Raw genomic sequence first — 18,295 nt, 5'->3', positions numbered from 1 at the left:
GTAGATTGGACAAAAGAATGAATGCACCAGTATGTGGGACCAGGTAGAAAGAGAGAGGGCGATGAGTTGAGAGAAGTGGAAGATGGAGACGAGGAAGAGAATGTGGACTCAGAGTTGATAGGCCTTCTGTTCCAGCTCCCATCCAGGGCTTGAATTCCTTCTCCAGCATTACACTGCACTGTGTCCAGAAAAATCTGTTGCATCTTGAATGTTCTCCCTGTGACTTCTGCCCCCTGGTGCCATGATCCAAGTCGCTGATCACGCCAACATAAAGAATCCACTCAAATATTTGAAGGTCATCATGGCCGTCTCTGCCCCAGAGCTTTCACTTCTCCAAGCCAACAGCTCTTCAGAGGCCACTTTCCTAGGGTGTTTTGTCCGGGAAGCTGCTCAACAATCCTTGTACCTACCTCACAGGGCTGTTGTGAGGACCGAAGAAGATAATGTTTGCAAAGGTGCTTGGCACAGCACCCAGCATGTAGGAAGTGCTCAATAAATGTTCATTATTGTTGATAAAGAAACACACTTCACGTTAGGTTGCGGAATCATGGAATTTATTTTGGTCAGACAGGCCTGTAGGGAGAAAGCAAAGACCAAGAGTTTGGTGCTCTCTGAAAAGCAAGGGCACTGATGCCCCTTACAAAGTGATGGAGTTACAAAGCGAGGTGACAGACGGTGAATTATACACACGGGCACTGTCATGATGCCTATGGCCTAGATGAATGAACCCAATTCCTTAAAACAAACATTCTAACAAATACAATTTTCTATAACAAACATAGTGAGTAAATTCAGTTTCTCACAACAAACATGGAAAACAGGCTTGGTGGTGATCCTATCTTTGAGGTTGAGTATTATATTCTGTTAGGATATCTCCACTTAAAAAGCAAATGATCACGGCAAACAGCCCTATTAGAAATGCAATCTCAGGAGGATGAGACGCAGAATAGGTAAGTATCCAACTTAAGCCCTTTGTCCTCCTGGCTGGTGCTGTTTTGTGTGTGTATGTGCATCAGTGATGACTTCTTTGTAATGTTCTTCAGTTTTCCCCCCTTTCCAGTGACCACTAACTCAGGGCTCGAAAGTACATGTATTAGTATCAATAAACTTCTTTCCTGCCAAGGCTTCTAATTAAGTCTTATAGTCACTTGTGACTTTTGGTTTTTAACTATGGTTTTAACCGAGACTGAGTCAAAGTATTTGGAGCCTACAGTCTCTACGTTGATATTGCTGTCTTACTCTCACCCGCATCCTCATTGTTGCCATTATTGCTGCTGTCTGGCCTCAGCCCTCAATGCTGTTATAAAAACAGGTCCCTTCAGCCCCCCTGCCAGATACCAGCATGGACCAGTTCTGAATCAATGCTTGTTTCCCAAGCACAGCTGGAGAAGAGTGGTGCCAGGTGGCTCTCAGCAGTGCTTATCAGTCAGCATCCCTCGAGGCCTTCTCCCATTGCGTGCCTCTGCCAGTCCCACCTTTCTACTCCCCTCCTCAAATGTGGTGTGATACCACTTCGCAGATGTGGGAGGCAGTCGCTGAGAACGGTCAGGCCATCAGGAGTGGGGAGGGATCCTCCAACTGCCGTGTACCAAGAAGCATATTTGCATCTGCACACGTGGAAGAAGCCCCACCGTTGCAGCTCAGCCGTGCGTCTGTGCTTTGGTACCATCCTCTCACTATCCCAGGATCCTTCTCCATCACTCACCTCGTCTCCTGCATCTTTAACTTCTCTTCTGGCTTCTTCCTCCACACATTTTCTGGTCATCTTGAGAAAAACCTCTGCCTTGGCCCCATATCATCTAGATCTTGTCTATCCCTCCTGCCATCTCAGCCAAGCTTCTGGAAAGAACACAGTGCCCTTGTTCACACCACTGTCATTCCCACTCCCTTATCACCACAGTGCAGGCTTCTCCTACCTCATGGCTCCAGTGGAATTATTCTCCTATGTTCCATCAACATACCTACCCATGCTGGGAACTGTTTCAGTGCTAGGCCAGGCATGACTCCAGGCACCATTCTAGACACCAACAGCTTGCTCTCCATCTCAGTGAACGTCACCATCATTCACTCAGCTGCCTGGTCTGGGAACCACTTCCCTTTCACTTTCTGTGATCCCCACATTCATTCTGCAATCCTATAGATTGTACTTACTTGACGTCTATAACCCCCAACTCTTCACCCCTAGTCCTCCTGGTTACTGCTTGAGATCGGGCCCTTACACTCCCTGTTTGGGTTGCTCCTGTAACTTTTTAATTGGGAAAGGCCTCCTTCCAGACCATCTGCCACAGGAACCTCGTAAATTTAAATCTGATCACATCGTGCCATGACCTACAATGATTTTTATAGCTTTCGTGGTAAACAAACTCTTTAGTTTGGCACTTAAGCCCTTTAATGATCTGATCCCTGTCTGTTTTCTTAGGTGCATCACGTACCGTTTGCCCAAATCATGCTAACGGTAGATGTTGACTGAGTGCTCTGTATGTGGCAGGCACTGTGCTAGGTGCTGTTCTTCTCATTTAACCTCAGTAACTCGGTAAGGGTTTTGCTTGTTGAACACATGTGTGAACTTGAAGGCTGGAGAGGTTAGGAAACTTGCCCAAAGTAAGTGGCAGAACCGGGCTCAAACTCGCACTCAGAGCTGTGTGACACTCGAGTCCGAGTCCTTAAGTAACTTACCAGCATGCTTCAAAACGTAGTCTGGGAGCACCTACATGACAGTCTCTCGGACGCCTGTTAAAATGCAGGTGCCTGTGCTCTGTCGTGGGCCTGAAGTGTCAGGCTCCTTGGTGGCGAGTCCCGAAGCTCTGCATTTTAAGCAAGTTTCCAGGTAAGGCACAAAGCGCAGTGCCACTGTCCTGTATCGTGTCCTAGCCACAAGCATCTGTTCCTCCAGAGAGCGCCATGCCTCTTCACTCCGTGACTTTGCGCAAGCTCTGCCTCTTACTGGAACATCTCCGCCTTCTCGTTTCTGTCTTTCTAGACTCAGGTGAAACGGGCCCACCTTCTGGAAAGCCTTCCATAAGTCCTCACACTGATTTCAAAGCCTCTTCGCTGCTCCTAGAGCTCTGGGTGCAGCCCTTGACAGCAGCACTTTCACCTCTCATCGCTTTACAATTCATCCCCTCGCCAGAACATAAGCTCCCCTGCTCTGTTCTCCTGTGCCTCGAGCACCTTGTGGAACCCCTTACCCTGGTTATGCTGGCTAAATGTTCGTGAGATTTGCTTCCAGCCTCTTCACCTTCCTGGTCCATCCCTTCCAGTAGCCACTGTTGGTAAACGTTACATTTTAATTGCTGTTTCAGTTAGGAACACATTCTGCTGCAAATCACAGAAAGCTGGACTAACAGTGGCCTGAGCGATAAAGACATGTCATTTTCTGACATCAGGGGTATGGCGGGGGCAGGTTCCAGTTTGCGCATGAGGGCTCTGCTCTGCCAGCAACGTGTCAGGCTCTTTCTGCTCTGCTTCGTGCAGAATGTTGCCTTTGTTGTATAAAATGAAGAACCACTTTTACTTGTTCTTAGATTAATATTCACTTAACGTTAACATATACTTAACATAACACTTAACATTAGCATATAACATTGAATTCCCCTACTCAATCCAGTTTACAAGCTTAGATAACTAAAAGATTGTTCAAATTTATAAATTTAAATATGCCTGATTTTCTTAGGCATTTCTAGTGCTAAACAGAGCAGGCAAGCACATTTTTCTAAGCACTAAAGCAACTCTGAGAAATCCGATGGATCAAACTAGGGCAAATCAAGTTGTTTTAAAGAATTCAATGGTCTTTACAAACTTAAATTCATACGAACTTGTATGACTTTCAATGTAGAAAGCACCAATCTGTGGTCACTTACATATTTCAAACAAATCACAGGGCAAAACTGACAAATTCTCAAATATGCCAGATTCTCGTCAACATTACAGAGGCTTGAAATAAACACATCAGATTGCCCTGAAGCTAATGTATTTTCCCATACTTCTGCAGAGTCATTTCAACCGTAAATCTTCTGTGGTTGTATGATGAAAACATTTGTATCTTTTCCGTCAAATTTAAGTGAACTCTCAGGAGATCTCCTTGGAAAAAGTATAAATGACAATAATTCAAGAAATGCAAATAAGAGTAAAATATGATTTGAAATATAAGATTAATAATACCCTACAGAAAAAGGCAGGCTTGCTATTAGGAGTATAAATTATAAATTTTTGGGGAGGGAAATTTGGCCCAAGTTTTAAATTGTTTTTTTTTTGACAGAACAGGTCCACATCCAAGAATTAGTCCTACATACCTCCTAAATTCCTCCTTTCCTGTCAATGATGTGTGTATAAAGATGCTCATAGCAGCCTTGTTTGTAATAATGAAGAACTGAAAACAACCCAAATGCCCACTAAGACTACACTGGTTACAGAAATGTGGTGCCTCATGTGTAGCAGCATTGAAAGACGTCCGAGATTCTGCACCAGAAGGGATCCTGGCACATAGTGGGTTTGCAATAAATGTGAAAGAATGAGTACACAGAGGGTCAAAAGTAACTTGTTTTTTTCACTCATACATTCATTGCTTCATTCATTCAGCAGCTATTCTTTGGGAATATGATGATGATGAGCACAAACAGACCAGGTAGTTCCCTCAAAATAGACAGATTATTAGAAGAGAAAGCCATTAATTTTTACAAATTTCAAATAAGGGTAAAACTGATGTGAATTACCAAGAAAAAGGGCACAGTGTTCTGAGTTTTCTACTTGGACAGTTGGACCTAGTTTGTCTGGGCCATCTAAAGTAAATGAAGGCATTTGAGTATTAGATACCTGTTTAGTAAATGCATTGCAAGATGTTTGGCGAGATCTAAGCCAGATCTAACAAGGTTATGGATAGTAATGGGATGAGGTGTAGCTTACACTCTCTATATGAGACATCTCTGTATTATTTGAAATTTTCTCACAATAGGCATGCATTGCTTTTCTAATCAGACAAAGCTATAAATGTACATACCTTAATCCAAATAAACAGTTTTTGTACTATATTGGTAATTTGCAAAGTGTTGGAGGAAGAAGGGTGAATTTACATGCTTGCTTAAGAGGAAAAAATAAAGTGGTAGAGCTAGAGCTATTGTGGTGAACAGAATTCTAGAATGTCCCCAAGATTCCCACCCCCTAGTGCACTCCGCTCCTAGTTATTCACTCAAACACTAATCTAGGTGTTACTGTCAAGGGATCTTTCCAGATGTAATTAAAGTTTGTAATCAGTTGACTAAATGAGGGAGATTATTGTGGGTGGGCCTGACCTAATCAGGTGAGCCCAGAAAAGACATCAGAGAGATTCAAGCAGAAGAGACTCCTGCTGGCCTCGAAGCAGCAAATTAACCATGTGTGAACTGCCTGTGACAAGGACCTGAGGGCTGTCTGTAGGACCGAGAGCAGTTCCCACCAACAACCAAAAAGAAAACGCAGACTTCAGACCCACAACCACAAGAAACTGAACCTTACCAACAACCAGTAAGCTTGGAAGAGGACCCTGGCCCTCAGATGAGATCCCAGCCATGGCCGAGACCTTGATTTCAGCCCCTTGAGACCCTAAGCCATACCCGGACTCCTGCCGCACGGAAACTATGAGATAAATTCGTGTACTTTAAGTTCCTACGTTTGTGGTAATGTTATACAGCAGTAGAAACCTGACATAGTTTGTGTTGAGAATCAGAATTGCTTGTTACCTGCAGCCTGACGTCCTCGGCCTGATACCTAGGAGTTAGAAAACAAGTTAAGAAATGCTCTGCTACCTGATAAGGAACCAGGTAATGGAAAAACTTGTGTCCAACACAATCCGTTCCATCAGTACCATCTGGCCCAGGATCTTTGATTTTCCTCATCGCTGCAGGGTGACTATGCAATTGCCTTTAAAACGTCGGCCTTTCCAGAAATACTCTTACCAGTCTTTCCTTTAGGAATGTACCTAAGATAGGCCACAAGCCTGTCTGTGCCTCTCAGCAACAGTTGTTGTTACCCTGAAGAACTTGTATGGAATGTTCTTTGCATTAAGCTTGCCAGCAGGCTGACTGTGACCTTGAAACCTGGCAATCATTCCCCGCCTCATTACACATTAGAATCAGCTGGAGAACTTTAAAAATACTGATTCCCAGGCTCCTGCCCCGACCCATTGAATCAGAATTTCTGGAGTTGGGCCCAGACATTGATATTTTCAAAAAGCTCCCTGGTGATTCTAATGTGCAGCCAGGATAGGAAACTAGTGGAGTTTACAGCAGGACTTCTCCAACTTTACTGTGCATACGAGTCGCCTGGGATCTCGTTAACATGCAGACTCAGATTCAACAGGTCTGGGGCGGGGCCTGCGATGTTGCCTTCCTAATTCCCCCGGGGATGCCACTGCTGCAGGTTCTCAGGCCGCGCTTTGAGTAGCAAGGGTTTATGGGATTGCTCTTCCAGCTGCGCACACCAATCTGGCAGTCTACCTTCACAGCCATCCCCTGACCGCCTGGGATGGCTCATCTTCCCTCTCCTGTCTGCCCTCCCCTCACGTCCTCCTCTTCCTCCTCTTCCCCCCTTTCCTATCCATATGCTATTGATGTCTCCCCTCCCTGTTCTCTCCTCCGTTAGTTTTTGTTTGTTTTCTTTGAGGAAGATTAGCCCTGAGCTACCTACTGCCAATCCTCCTCTTTTTGCTGGGGAAGACTGGCCCTGAGCTAACATCCATCATGCCCATCTTCCTCTACTTTATATGTGGGATGCCCACCACAGCATGGGCTTTGCCAAGCAGTGCCATGTCTGCACCCGGGATCCGAACCGGCGAACGCTGGGCCACCGAGAAGCGGAACGTGTGAACTTAACCACTGCGCCACTGGCCCAGCCCCTCTCCTCCTTTTATTCCTTGTAGTTATCATAATTTGGGGGCAAAAATCTAAAGTTGTATGCACTCAGAAGAGTCTCAAACTCTTACATAAAGCCTTGACTCGGGGCTGGCCCAGTGGCGCAGCTGTTAAGTTTGCACGTTCTGCTCCTCAGCGGGCCCGGGGTTCGCTGGTTCGGATCCCGGGTGTGGACATGGCACCGCTTGGCAAAACCCATGCTGTGGTGGGCATCCCACATATAAAGTAGAGGAAGATGGGCATGGATGTTAGCTCAGGGCCAGTCTTCCTCAGCAAAAAGAGGAGGACTGTCAGTAGTTAGCTCAGGGCTAATCTTCCTCAAAAAAAAAAAAAAAAAAGCCTTGACTCTTTCCTACAAGAGCATAGTCATCTCTTATTTATTTTAAATAAGGTGGGTCATATTAATTATTAACCTGTAATGGCCAGTTGTTTTTCATTTTGTAAACCACCAACTGAAATAAAATTTAAGAATGTTTAATTCAGAGGAAAAGAAATTAGCATCACCAACTGCAATGAAGTATGGAATCGAGGGTTTTCTTTCCCCCTCCCTTTAGAGTACGAAGCGGAAGTGCCTCCCTTTCCAGAGGAGTATAAAGTCAAACCAGAAGCTGTGATGACTGTGAGTATGACCCAGGCTTCACCCTCAAAGGAAGGCTTCTGCATGAGGACAGCAGTGATGGCTGGTGAAGGTCGGGCAGCGTCATGAGTTAGCGAGATGGGAAAGGGCACTGGAACTGCAGCCAGAGACCTGGGGCCAGTCCTAGCACTACTACTCACCGTGTGGCTTAAACGGCATGGAATAACCGCTGTGAGCCTCAGTTTCTACATCTGTTAAATGGGACACACAATCCTTGACTCACTCACAGAGCCTCTGTGGGGCTCAGATGAGATCCTGGGTGAGAAAGGCCTTTACAGTGGAGTCGACACCATGTCCGTGTTGGGACAGAGCAGGCTGGGCAAGATGAAGACTGCTAAGGAGACGGGGCAAAGGACAAGGCAGCCAGGAAGGGAGGCCCTCAGGCAGTTTATTTGGAGTAAAATAAGGACTTAGTGGTGTTCAAATAAAAAGGCAAAGCTCTTGAGCGGCGAAAGGGCTTGAGCGAGGTCACAGGTATGGGACAAAAGCCTCAGTGTCTAGACTTCCAGTATGTCGCTGTGGCTGCCACGGTGAGAGCCTCTGGTGTGTAAGAACTTTCTCGGCCTGTGATTGTGCTTTTTCCACAGCATTCTCTTCTTGCTTGGTGGATGCAGCGCCTTCTCGAATTCCTCTGCAGATGCTAGCAACAGTGCTCTTGCCGGGGCTGTCTGTGCTGCCTCCAGGGCCGGGTGCTCTTTGCAGATCTTGGACTCTGTCTTCCGTGCTCTTGATGTTCCTCACCTGTGTAGAGAGCTTGGCTTGTTTATCCACACTTCACAACGCAGGCCTGAGTGGATTTTTCTGCATAGGTGCTATGGTTTTCTTCTGGTGTTGTACGCGTGGCTTTGTTTTCTGGATGGGTCTCTTCTTGGAGTAGATGCACTGACTGGGAGCTCGTGGTGGGTGACTGTCCGCTGGAAGGCGTTTCTTCAGGCTCAGCAGGCAGGGAGTCTGTATTTTGGAGCTGGGCTGGGAGCCTCCACGTCAATGGGGAGTTGTTTTCATTTCTTTTGAGCAACAGGGCGCCCTGACTGGTTCTGCTCCTTCCCAAGCTGTTTGTTTATTTGGTTTGCAGAAGAGTCATTGGAAAGGAGGGAGAGCTGGATGTAAGATGCTGGTGCGAACGCAGCTTTCTGTCTACTGAAGGGGGCCGAAGCGTGGTGGGGGCAGTGTGGGCTGTGGGCCAGGGGAGCCCCAGCCGGATCTTTGCTCAAGCCCTCCTGCTCATCGTTCCCTTTCTCATTCCCACCCTCTGAGGAACTGAACCCCCACGGACTGAAGCCCTGTGGAATCCTGGTGGGAAGAGGGACTCCCAGCCTCTGGGGCTGCTTCCTCCTGTGGATTCGGGGCTGCCCCTTCCCCTCCCTCATATCTGCCCACAGCCTTCATCCCTGTTTCTTTGGGAAACGTTTAGAAATCTCAGTCCACTGATGGCCCTCCTATTCTCTTCCAGGGCTTCATTCCTTGATTGGCATTTGTGGTGTCTTAGGAGGGCAGAGAGAGAAAGATTTGTGCTCACTATGCCCCCCTTGAACCTAAAGTCCGAAAGAGAATTTTGTTCCTCTGTTGGGTTATAAAAGAAAACAAAATTCTGGAAACTCTGTATATGAATTGACTCCCTCGCCCGCCCCCCAGCAGGTTTCACCGTTGGAGGAAACGGTTTTCCGTGGCTTCCGCGCAGAGCAGCTTTTCCCAGTTTCTCAGTCGCCCACAGCCTCACGTATACCCTGCCCTCAAGTTAAAGAGGAAACAGCCGATCCAAAGACATGTAAGTGAGCAAGTGGGATCTCATCTTTTATAGTTTGGGGCTTGTAAAGTTGCAAAGCCACAGGGTGGGGATGGGCATGCTTAGCTAGACCTCAGGGAGACCACGTAGATAAGAAAGAATGTGTTCTTGTTTTAATTTTTAAGAGAAGTACTCTTTATTCCACTGATTTATCTTTAAGGTTGAAATGTAATAATGATGGTAAATAACAATAAGCATATTTTGATGCTACATTAAATACAAAGGGGCAAAAATGTAAAAAGTAGCAGAAAATACCAGGCTTCCCGGCTCTGTGGGGTGAAGCCAGAGATGCAGGCTTCCTACGTCTCCCTCCTTGGGCCCCAGTCCCTTCCTGGCGTCAGGCCCTCTGCTACTGGTTTGTTCTGGGCTCTCTGCTAGTGTGCTTTGCGCCTTGGCAACACTGCCACCACTGCTGTGACCCTATACGTCGTCCCCCACCCCGTTCCTCTCAGGCCTCAGTTCCTAGTGTGACCCTTATATTCCCTCCAGCCACACTGGCCCCCTTGCTGTGCCTGTGGCCTTGGGCCTGTGTGGGATCCGGCCTGCATCCTCGCCTGACTGCCGAGGCTCAGAGAGAGATGTTTTAAGTTTCTTTAGTGATGCAGCCCGGCTCGGTAGTCTGGAGGAGCAGGTAACGTTTAAGGTCTTGTTATTTTGTGGACGGTACCTTTTTTTGGTTCAGAAGCAAACGCTTCTCCCAGATTAACTTGGACTGTTTGAGATTTTCAGTGGGAGTCTTTTTGTTTTAGGTTTCCCTAGAGAATTTTTGGAAACGTTCATCTTTCCAATTCTGCTTCCCGGAATGACTAACCTGCTTCACCAAGCAAAGAAAGAGAAATGTTTTGAGGTCAGTTGCTTCGTTTCTTTATTTCTAAATGCTCAATAATTCGTTTCTATCAGGCGACCACTCATTATCGCAGGACCATGAAGTGGTTCTGCGCAGAATGATCCCTCTGGGGGATCAAAGCCTGTGCTTTGGTCGCTTACCCATTCCAGCCACGACACCTAGCTGCGCAGGCACACGTGCCACCCTCTGTCTGCCGCTCGGCCCTGGAGAGGTTTCCGCCTTGCTTGGCCTCCCTGCCCGCCCTTCTCCTAGGCAGTTGGCATCTACCAGGCTTCTTGGCCTCTCCGCTCCTGTTTATGGCATGCTCAGCTTGAAGCTCTCCCTACCTCTTATCTGGCTCTGGATGGCTCTTCCCACCTCTGGCCTCTCCCTGCTCCGCCTCATGCCAGATGTCGTATGTGTAACTTGCTTTAGGAGAGGCCTGGCACCCAGTGAGAGCTCGGTAAATATTGTTTACTGTTACACTGCAGCCGGTTATCTTTGTGACTCGAGTTTGGATCCTGGCACACCCCCACGTAAACGCTTTCAGCGGCTCCCTCTTGTCTTCAGCTGACAGGATGCTTTGGGTGCGTGTGTTCCCGCACAGTTTGAATACAAGAATTTTGGATGGCCTGCATGAAGAAAGTCAAATAGCAGCCACATTTCGTATTGACTAAGCGCTTGCTCTGCCTAGGCCCTTTGCTAAGTGCCTTATCATCCATTATGTCACTTATTCCTCGCAGCAGCCCTATGAGTTTCCTTCTATTATTGTCTGCATTTTGCCCGTGAGAAAACAGAGGAACAGAGAGGTTCAGAAACATGATCAAGGGTGAATGGCAGGGGCAGGATTCGAATCCAGACTAAAGGATTCAAAATGATACTAAAAAAGTTGGCAGTAACTATAGTGCAAACCCCGGTCAGTTGACATGTCCCAGGGTCTTCAAAGCGCTCACGGTTGAGTGCATCACCTGCCTCGTTGCCCTTCAGCACAGGATTCCTGAGAGGAGCTGGATTCTGCCAGGATGCTGCTCTTATATGCGGAGGGGCCGGTTTTCACACGTTCTAGCAAACACTTGATTTTTCTCTAGTGCTACCTTGACGTTATATTGCCCCTCCCACCTCTTGACCACCCCACATTATACCTCCCCATAATTGACTGCTGCTTGATGCACTCAGCATGACATTCCTTCTGACAGGCCTCCCCCTGACAGTTGTGTCTTTAGTAGGGGCAGAAATGAACCACGAGATGTGGATCAGAATCTGGGCAGCCCCCCGGTGAAGGAAGAGGTTTGGGTCCACTGCTGGGCCACGGTACACCATTTGAGAACCGTGGATCCACATAAGAAAGCCAGGACCTCTCAGCCTGGCTTTCAAGGCCCTCTCCCGTCTTTCCCTCCTCCCTCACCTCCCTCTGCTCTCCTTTCTGGGCAATGTCCTGCAGCCAAACACAACCACTCGGAGTTGCTTGTCCCAGCCCTGCGCTTCACAGCCTCTGGGCGTATGTTCTTTCATTTTTTAGAAAAAAAAATCCTTGAGTTCCTCTTCTCTGCATATTTAAGTTCCGCTCGTTTTTCCAGACTCAGCTCTCTGGCTTCTCTTTCAGGCCTCCTGTTCCCTGCTGGGCCCAAACTGGAAGCAGCTGAACCCAGCTCTCAGATTTCAGAGTATTTCATCTGTTCATCTTCTTATGGAAAACTAAGACATCCTTAATTAGGACATTCATAACCCGCAAATACGCTTCATTTTATACATGTCTGTCTCCTCCAATATTTTAAGTTCCTTGAGGACAGAGTCTCTATCTGGTTTATTTTCGTGTCTGTGCTCAGTGCCTAGGACACTATACCCAATGCCTTGCCCCAGGCGACATAGAGTTGGCCCTTAATAAATGTTGAACAAATGAGTGCATGGTTGGACATAGGGGAACACCTCTACTGCTGTGTCCTTGACCCAAACCCAGCTCTCTTCTCTTTGGGAAGGCCGTTCTCCTGAACTCAGCCCTGGAGGGATAGCCTGGAAGGATGAGGAAGAAGACTTCCATCTATTTCATGAGTGTAGGCAACGCTAGAGAGTGGTGGGTGGCAAAAGGCACCCCCTGAACCCTCATATATCAGTTATGCAATTAATTAGTGAATTGGGCTATGTTTATAACATAGTGCTTAAGAATAAGTCTCTCGAGTTGGAGTTACCTGGTTTTGAAGTCCACCTCCACCCTAGCTGGTGCACAGCTTGGGTCAACTTCTTTCATCCTTCTAAGCCACCATCATTTCCTTACGTGTAAAATGGAGGTGATCGTAGCACCTCCTCATGGGATCATCGTGCTGCTGAAATGAGGTAGCCCGTGCAGAGTGCTCAGGGGAGGCCCTGGAACACAGGAAGAACTCAGTAAGTGCTAACTGTTATTGATCATCAGCATTACTAGGCTATAGGGGCTCCCCAGGTAGGTGGGTCACACCCTTTGCCTGAATGGGCTTGCTCTTGTTCCTTGGCTACCTGGAGGCCTGATCCAGCACTTGGTCCCAGCTCCCCAAAACACCACCCACTTACGCAGTGATTTCATGAAGAAGGTTTACTTTGTTGACCATTTCACAGGGAGGTGGGAAGAGGGCTTTGTTTGCATCTGTCAAGCAATACTTCATTAATCCTCTCTAGAACCACTTCTGTCCTCTCCAGGCACCTCCTCCCCACACAGCCTCTTCAGACCCCTCTTGGATCCTGAACAATTCAGCTCTGGCCCTCAGCTTGCATGGCCCACTCAGCAAAGAGAAGCCCAGCATTCTTACCTTTCCTCCCTTGAAATGCAGTTCAGCCACTAACCATACCCCTTGGGGAGTGGGAGCCTTAATCCTGCCTCATTCTCCTGACTTCCTGGTACAGACCAGTTGTCCTGATCGAACCAGAAAAAGCCACAGTGATCAGGTCCCTATTTTCATTAACATGAGAGGGCACTCTGCTGGAGGGAACTATAAAGAGAAAAAGCTGGTAAAATAAATGTCAGCAATTCAGGTACTGACTGTCAAATGCAGGTACTGGCTCTCCTCTCACTGGTGGTTTGACTCCTGCTGTGATAATAGCGATAGTGTTAATGGTCAGAGAAGCTGTGTCATTGGTTATTTGCCCGCTGCCTGTCAGCACTGGTCAAAGTGTTTTATACACTCGTCTCATTTCACCCCTCCAGTCACCCTAGAAGGCAGATCCCCCTTAAATCAACCCCTTTTACAGAGGAGGCCCCCCCAACTCAGAAGGTGAGCATTCCCTAGGGTCACCCAGCTCCTGAGCGATGGAGCATATCTTCAGCCAAGGCTCAGATGATCCTAGACCATGGCTTCATCCCTCCCAAAAACCGGAGGTTGGGGGCTGTCCATTAAGTAGCCCCAGGAAGTATTGATTTTTTTATTCATAGCTATTATCTGGAGAACAGACTGCTGCTTGCCTTAGGTTATACAATCTAAACTGCTTCTAATTTTTAAGTATTTTTTGTTTGCTCATTTGGCTTCCCCTGACCTCTTAATTCTTGTCCCTTACTCATAATTGACCCTCTCTTCCTCTATGTGGTGCTAAACAGATGCATCTGTGGCGAGTGGAATGGCAGTGAGGCTTGGGCCAAAGAGCAGAGCCCTCGGCCTGGCCCTGCCTCGTCAGGTGGCCTTGTCTCTCTGGCTTCAGGTCCTGCTGCTAAATCAGGGAGACCAGGTGATGTCACAAGTCACATCTCAGGGATCTTTCTTTTTAATCTTGCTGTGGGCCAAAGTATATCCAGTGTGCTGTGCCTTTTATTAGATTGGACAAAGGATGGAATACAGTGATGAAACGATGAAATGAGCACAGTGGAATAACCTTTGTTTGAATGTGTGTAAAGAGTATCTGCAAACGGATGCAGTCACCCAAGTTCAGCTCCGTTTGACAGACATTTATCAAGCCTACTATGTGCTGAGCACAGAGCCGGGCCCTGGGGACACAGAGAGGACAAGATATGGCCCTGTCTTCAAGAAAACCACAACCTAGTAGTAAAGCCTTCGGGAGCTGAAGGATAATGGTGAACTGAGGTCGTTTTTCTTCTTCTCCCCTCTGTGTCTGTTCTTTTTTTGCTCCGCTGAAACCAGCGTGAAGGTGGAGAAATGGCGAGAGTGGCTCCGCTGCTAGGACTTCACTTCTAGACTTGGGGGCGGCTCTGTTCAATCGTGCAGCCTTTATTCTAACTTATTCACTGCTCTTCTTCTAATTTATCCCCCTTCAGAGGGCATAGAAAGCAGCTAAAAGGGCAGTAATTAAGATTTTACATTGAGGATTGCGTGTGCTAATATTCACCCGTAAATAATTTTGTAATGAGGGGGCTAAAAACAGTCTTGGGCTTCCAGGCAATGATAAAACACTTTTAAAGAATCAGAGAAATTTCTCTTTGTATTGGAGAGTAATGAGGCATCCTCGTGCCAACTCATACTTCATCTCTGACGTCCCGCAGACGAGCTGCCGCTGGGACGAAATGAAAACGGTCTAAACACCAAATTCTGCGGGGCACTTGAATGGAGCATTCAAGTTTAAGTGTGATAGTGACTGATCAAGGAGTGTAGAAAGTGTGGGTTCTTAAAAATGTGAACTTGCAGGCGCTGATGGACTTTAAAGGCAGGCAGGCAGGCAGGTGTGCTGGAGTCCTAAATCCTGCTGGACCACTTCCTTGCGTTGAGACTTGAATAATCTGTGAGCTTCAGTTTCCTCGACTGTTAAGGGGATGAGAGGAGCTCCTATTACCCAGAGGATGAGGGGACTACTTATTGATGCTCACAGGTACCAGGGGTTGGTGGCTCCCTACCTTGCCCTCCCTTCAGCCCCTGCCCGGAAGCTCAGAATTTGGAATGCTACAAATATGCAAGGTGGGTGAATTACCATTCACTGCTTCCATTCCCTGATTTCAGATTTCTTAATTAAGTCTGATTCCCTCCATTTTTTGTTCCTGGTCACGTAGTCTCTTGTGGGTTATTTTTGAAGGCTTAAAAATCACATTACTGCCGTCTCAACAATTGTCAGACCCAAATGGAACCGCTCTTATCCAGATCTGCACAACAGATTTGCACTTTCTCGATTCATCTGTTCCTCACGTCCTGTCCGTAGGAATAGATGCTTCCACCGAATAATAACTGGCCCCAGCCAAATTACATAACCGGAGCATTCTTATATGTCACCCGCAACCAAACTTGCATTGAAATGGGTCTTAAACAGCAACGTGATTCACTGTTTATAGGGCCATTCAAGTTATATCTTGAAGCAGCGTTTATATTGGGTCGCTCAAGGATAATTGCTGATTTATGTTTTGCCCTTAAAATGCTGACTTCTAGTTATTTTTCCTTGCTGTCATTATTTTCTGTTTTGTTCTATGATGTCGCCCTAGCAGTGCCTGGAACATAGGGAGACCCACTAAATATTTTTGGATGAATGAATGAATATGGATCCTCAAAAGTCAGGGCTGATTTTTAAGGTAGCAGTCAAGCTACAAGAGCAGTTGTCAGTTTGCCCTCGGTATTCTGTACGTGCGAGAGGTCATTTGGTAACTGTACCTGCAGCGTCTGGATTTGCCGCCTCTGGAGGGAGGCAGACTCTGGGGAGGCTGCCCAGGTTGGTTGGGTTCCCTGGAGCGAGAGCTGAGTAAGGAGCAGATACTCTAAAATTGAAGGGCCTCCTAGCCATCGGAGAGCCAGAAAATTGAGCAAGAGGCTGGAATTTAAGAATAGCAGTTTCTAGCACTTCCAGAGCCTTTATTTTGTGCCAGACGTTGTTCTAAGCGCTTTGCCTGCAGGAGCTCGTTTAATCCTCCCAGTAGTCCTCTGATGTGCGTGCTATTATCATCACCTTACCGATGAGGGCCGTGGAGCACTGAGGTTACCCAACAGGCTCAAGTATACAACTAGTAAGCGGCAGAGCAAAGATTCATACCAAGGGGTCTGGTTCCTGAGTCGAGGAGTTTGACCACTAGACCATGCTGCTGGTCGGTCTAAGGGCTTGTCAAAAGCAGAGGCCAGATTCTAACATGAAAGATGTGTCTGGAAGCTGTACAGGAGAGGAATGAGATGCCTGGCAGGTCTGGGCAGTTTCCCAAACCAGGCTCTCGCAAGGCGTCGTGGGGCAGAGCCCTTCATTTCGATTGTCCTGTGGGTACCATGACACTCCAAGGAAAACCAGAGGGAGCAAAGCAGAGCAAGACAGCAAGAGGTGACGCCTGATGACGATGCCGTGGAGCACTTGGCCCGTTACGCACACGCCTGGTGTGTGTGCGTGTGTCTGTGCACGTGAAGGAGGCAGTCTGTGGCCCATGGTCCAGTGGTTCCGAACCAGGCCTCCGGAGTCAGTCATCCTTCGCCTCCCACCTGACTCTGCCCAACAAGCTGCGCAATCTTGATGATTTTGATTCGATTCATTAATAACTCGATTCTTTTATATATGTCATTTTAAATATTATGAATTGGACTCTGATGAATTTTATAAAGATCCTGATCAAATAGTTTGCTCATCATTAGATATTTAAATCTTTTAAGTGCACAGAGTAAAATTCAGCTTATTTAATAAGCAGATATTTCTCCATTCCTTAATTTTTGGAGGAGATCGCAATTGGGAGACACCATGAAGCATGTGATTTCCAGGAATTATCTCAGCGCTAGAATTAGATGAAAACCCTGAGCATTTTGTGATATGAATTTAGCAAATGAAATAGATTTATTTATCCCTTTCACAGATGGTTGTTTTTGACTACGTGTAAAAAGGTCACAGACAAGATTTAAGTGGCATCTGTTTGGCATTAAAGTGACCATCTGTAAATAAAGTCAATGGGCCTTTTAGTTTTGCTGTGAAATTAGCTAGGTGCTAGCAGTGTTTTATGTTTTGTTAAACAAATATACTCTGTGAAAGCTAAAGAATGGAAAATGGGGCCGGCTCCGTGGCCGAGTGGTTAAGTTCGCGCGCTCCGCTGCAGCGGCCCAGGGTTCGGATCCTGGGAGCGGACATGGCACTACTCGTCAGGCCACATTGAGGCGGCGTCCCACATCCCACAACTAGAAGGACCTGAAACTAAGATATACAACTATGTATGGTGGGGGGGGGGGGGTTGGGAAATAAAGCAGAAAAAAAAAAAAAAGGAAGATTGGCAACAGTTGTTAGCCTAGGTGCCAATCTTTAAAAAAAAAAAAAAAGAATGGAAAATGATTACTTTGTACCAATAGCTGGTGGAAGTACATCTGCGGGCCGACAATAGACATGGTGCAGATGTTTCCTGTGTGTTTACTGATTTATGCAGTATCTGTAGACCAAGCCAAAGGTAAATGGATGTCAATAATAGTACCTAAATCTGTTAGCCAGTAAACAAAAAATCACATGTAGATTGGGGGAGAGAGGACAATGTTGAGGCCTCTGCTCTCCTATATTTTATTCCAATGTTTCAGTAATATTTAAAATTTTAAAAATAAGCATGAATGGGGGCCGGCCCTCTGTCCTAGTGCTTAAGTTCAGTGTGCTCTGCTTCAGCGGCCCAGGTTCGGATCCCGGGTATGGACCTCCACACCGCTCCTCAGGCCACGCTGTGATAGTGACCCACATACAAAATAGAGGAAGATTGGCACAGATGTTAGCTCAGGGGGAATATTCCTCAGGGGCAGGGAAAAAAAAGTGAATTGCTTTTGTAATCAGAAAAAGTAGAAGTTGTAAATAAATAACATTTGCAGGCCCATATATTTGACCTTGCTGTCCCATCTAGGTTATTGTCTTTCTCTCCTTCATTTTTACCAACACACTGAGTGAAGCACCTCCCCTCCCCTTCTTACCATTCCCTCCCCTTCTTACCATTCATCTCTCTTTAATCTGTGACACTGCGGCACCGAAATCCTCTGCTCCGACTCTTTTCAGGATTCCCTGATGACCCAGTACTGCCAAATTCAGTGGCCTATTCCAGGGACAAAAAAGGAAAGGAGGCCAGCGTGGCCAGAGCAGAGTGAGCAAAGGAGATGGGAGGTGAGGTTGGCCAGGTCTCTCCGAGCGGCCGTATCATGGAGGCCGGTGGAGAGTGTGGGTTTTATTTTGAGAGCAGTGGGAAATCATCAGAGCAGTGGTTCTCGACCCTCTTGGGTTCAATGCCCCATTGTCATCACATTTTATAGTGCCCTTACTATCCTGAAATGAAGTGC

At 46.9% G+C, this 18,295-nt stretch overlaps 1 protein-coding gene across 26 annotated transcripts in view; it reads left to right on the top strand.

Moving 5' to 3' along the window:
• Positions 1-18,295, top strand: part of IQCK (IQ motif containing K) — a 118,173-nt gene that overhangs the window by 1,312 nt on the left and 98,566 nt on the right. For 11 of the 26 annotated variants that reach the window (XR_011524446.1, XR_011524449.1, XR_011524445.1 and 8 more), the window contains exons 2-4: positions 7,439-7,503; positions 9,157-9,289; positions 10,057-10,154. Coding sequence is in view for 21 of the 26 variants with exons in the window: in XM_070566604.1 (XP_070422705.1) it covers positions 7,439-7,503; positions 9,157-9,289; positions 10,057-10,154 (296 nt within the window). In the remaining 5 variants the exon portion in view is untranslated. Of the gene's footprint in view, positions 1-5,137; positions 5,796-7,438; positions 7,504-9,156; positions 9,290-10,056; positions 10,155-18,295 lie in introns of those variants that run through there. The other 15 variants (XR_011524448.1, XR_011524447.1, XM_070566606.1 and 12 more) reach the window with 4 other exon arrangements.

This window comes from Equus przewalskii, chromosome 12 (genome assembly GCF_037783145.1).
Source record: "Equus przewalskii isolate Varuska chromosome 12, EquPr2, whole genome shotgun sequence".
Taxonomy (NCBI): Eukaryota; Metazoa; Chordata; class Mammalia; order Perissodactyla; family Equidae; genus Equus; species Equus przewalskii.
Note: the sequence above shows the minus strand (reverse complement) of the source record. Positions and strands in the feature narration are given on the sequence as shown.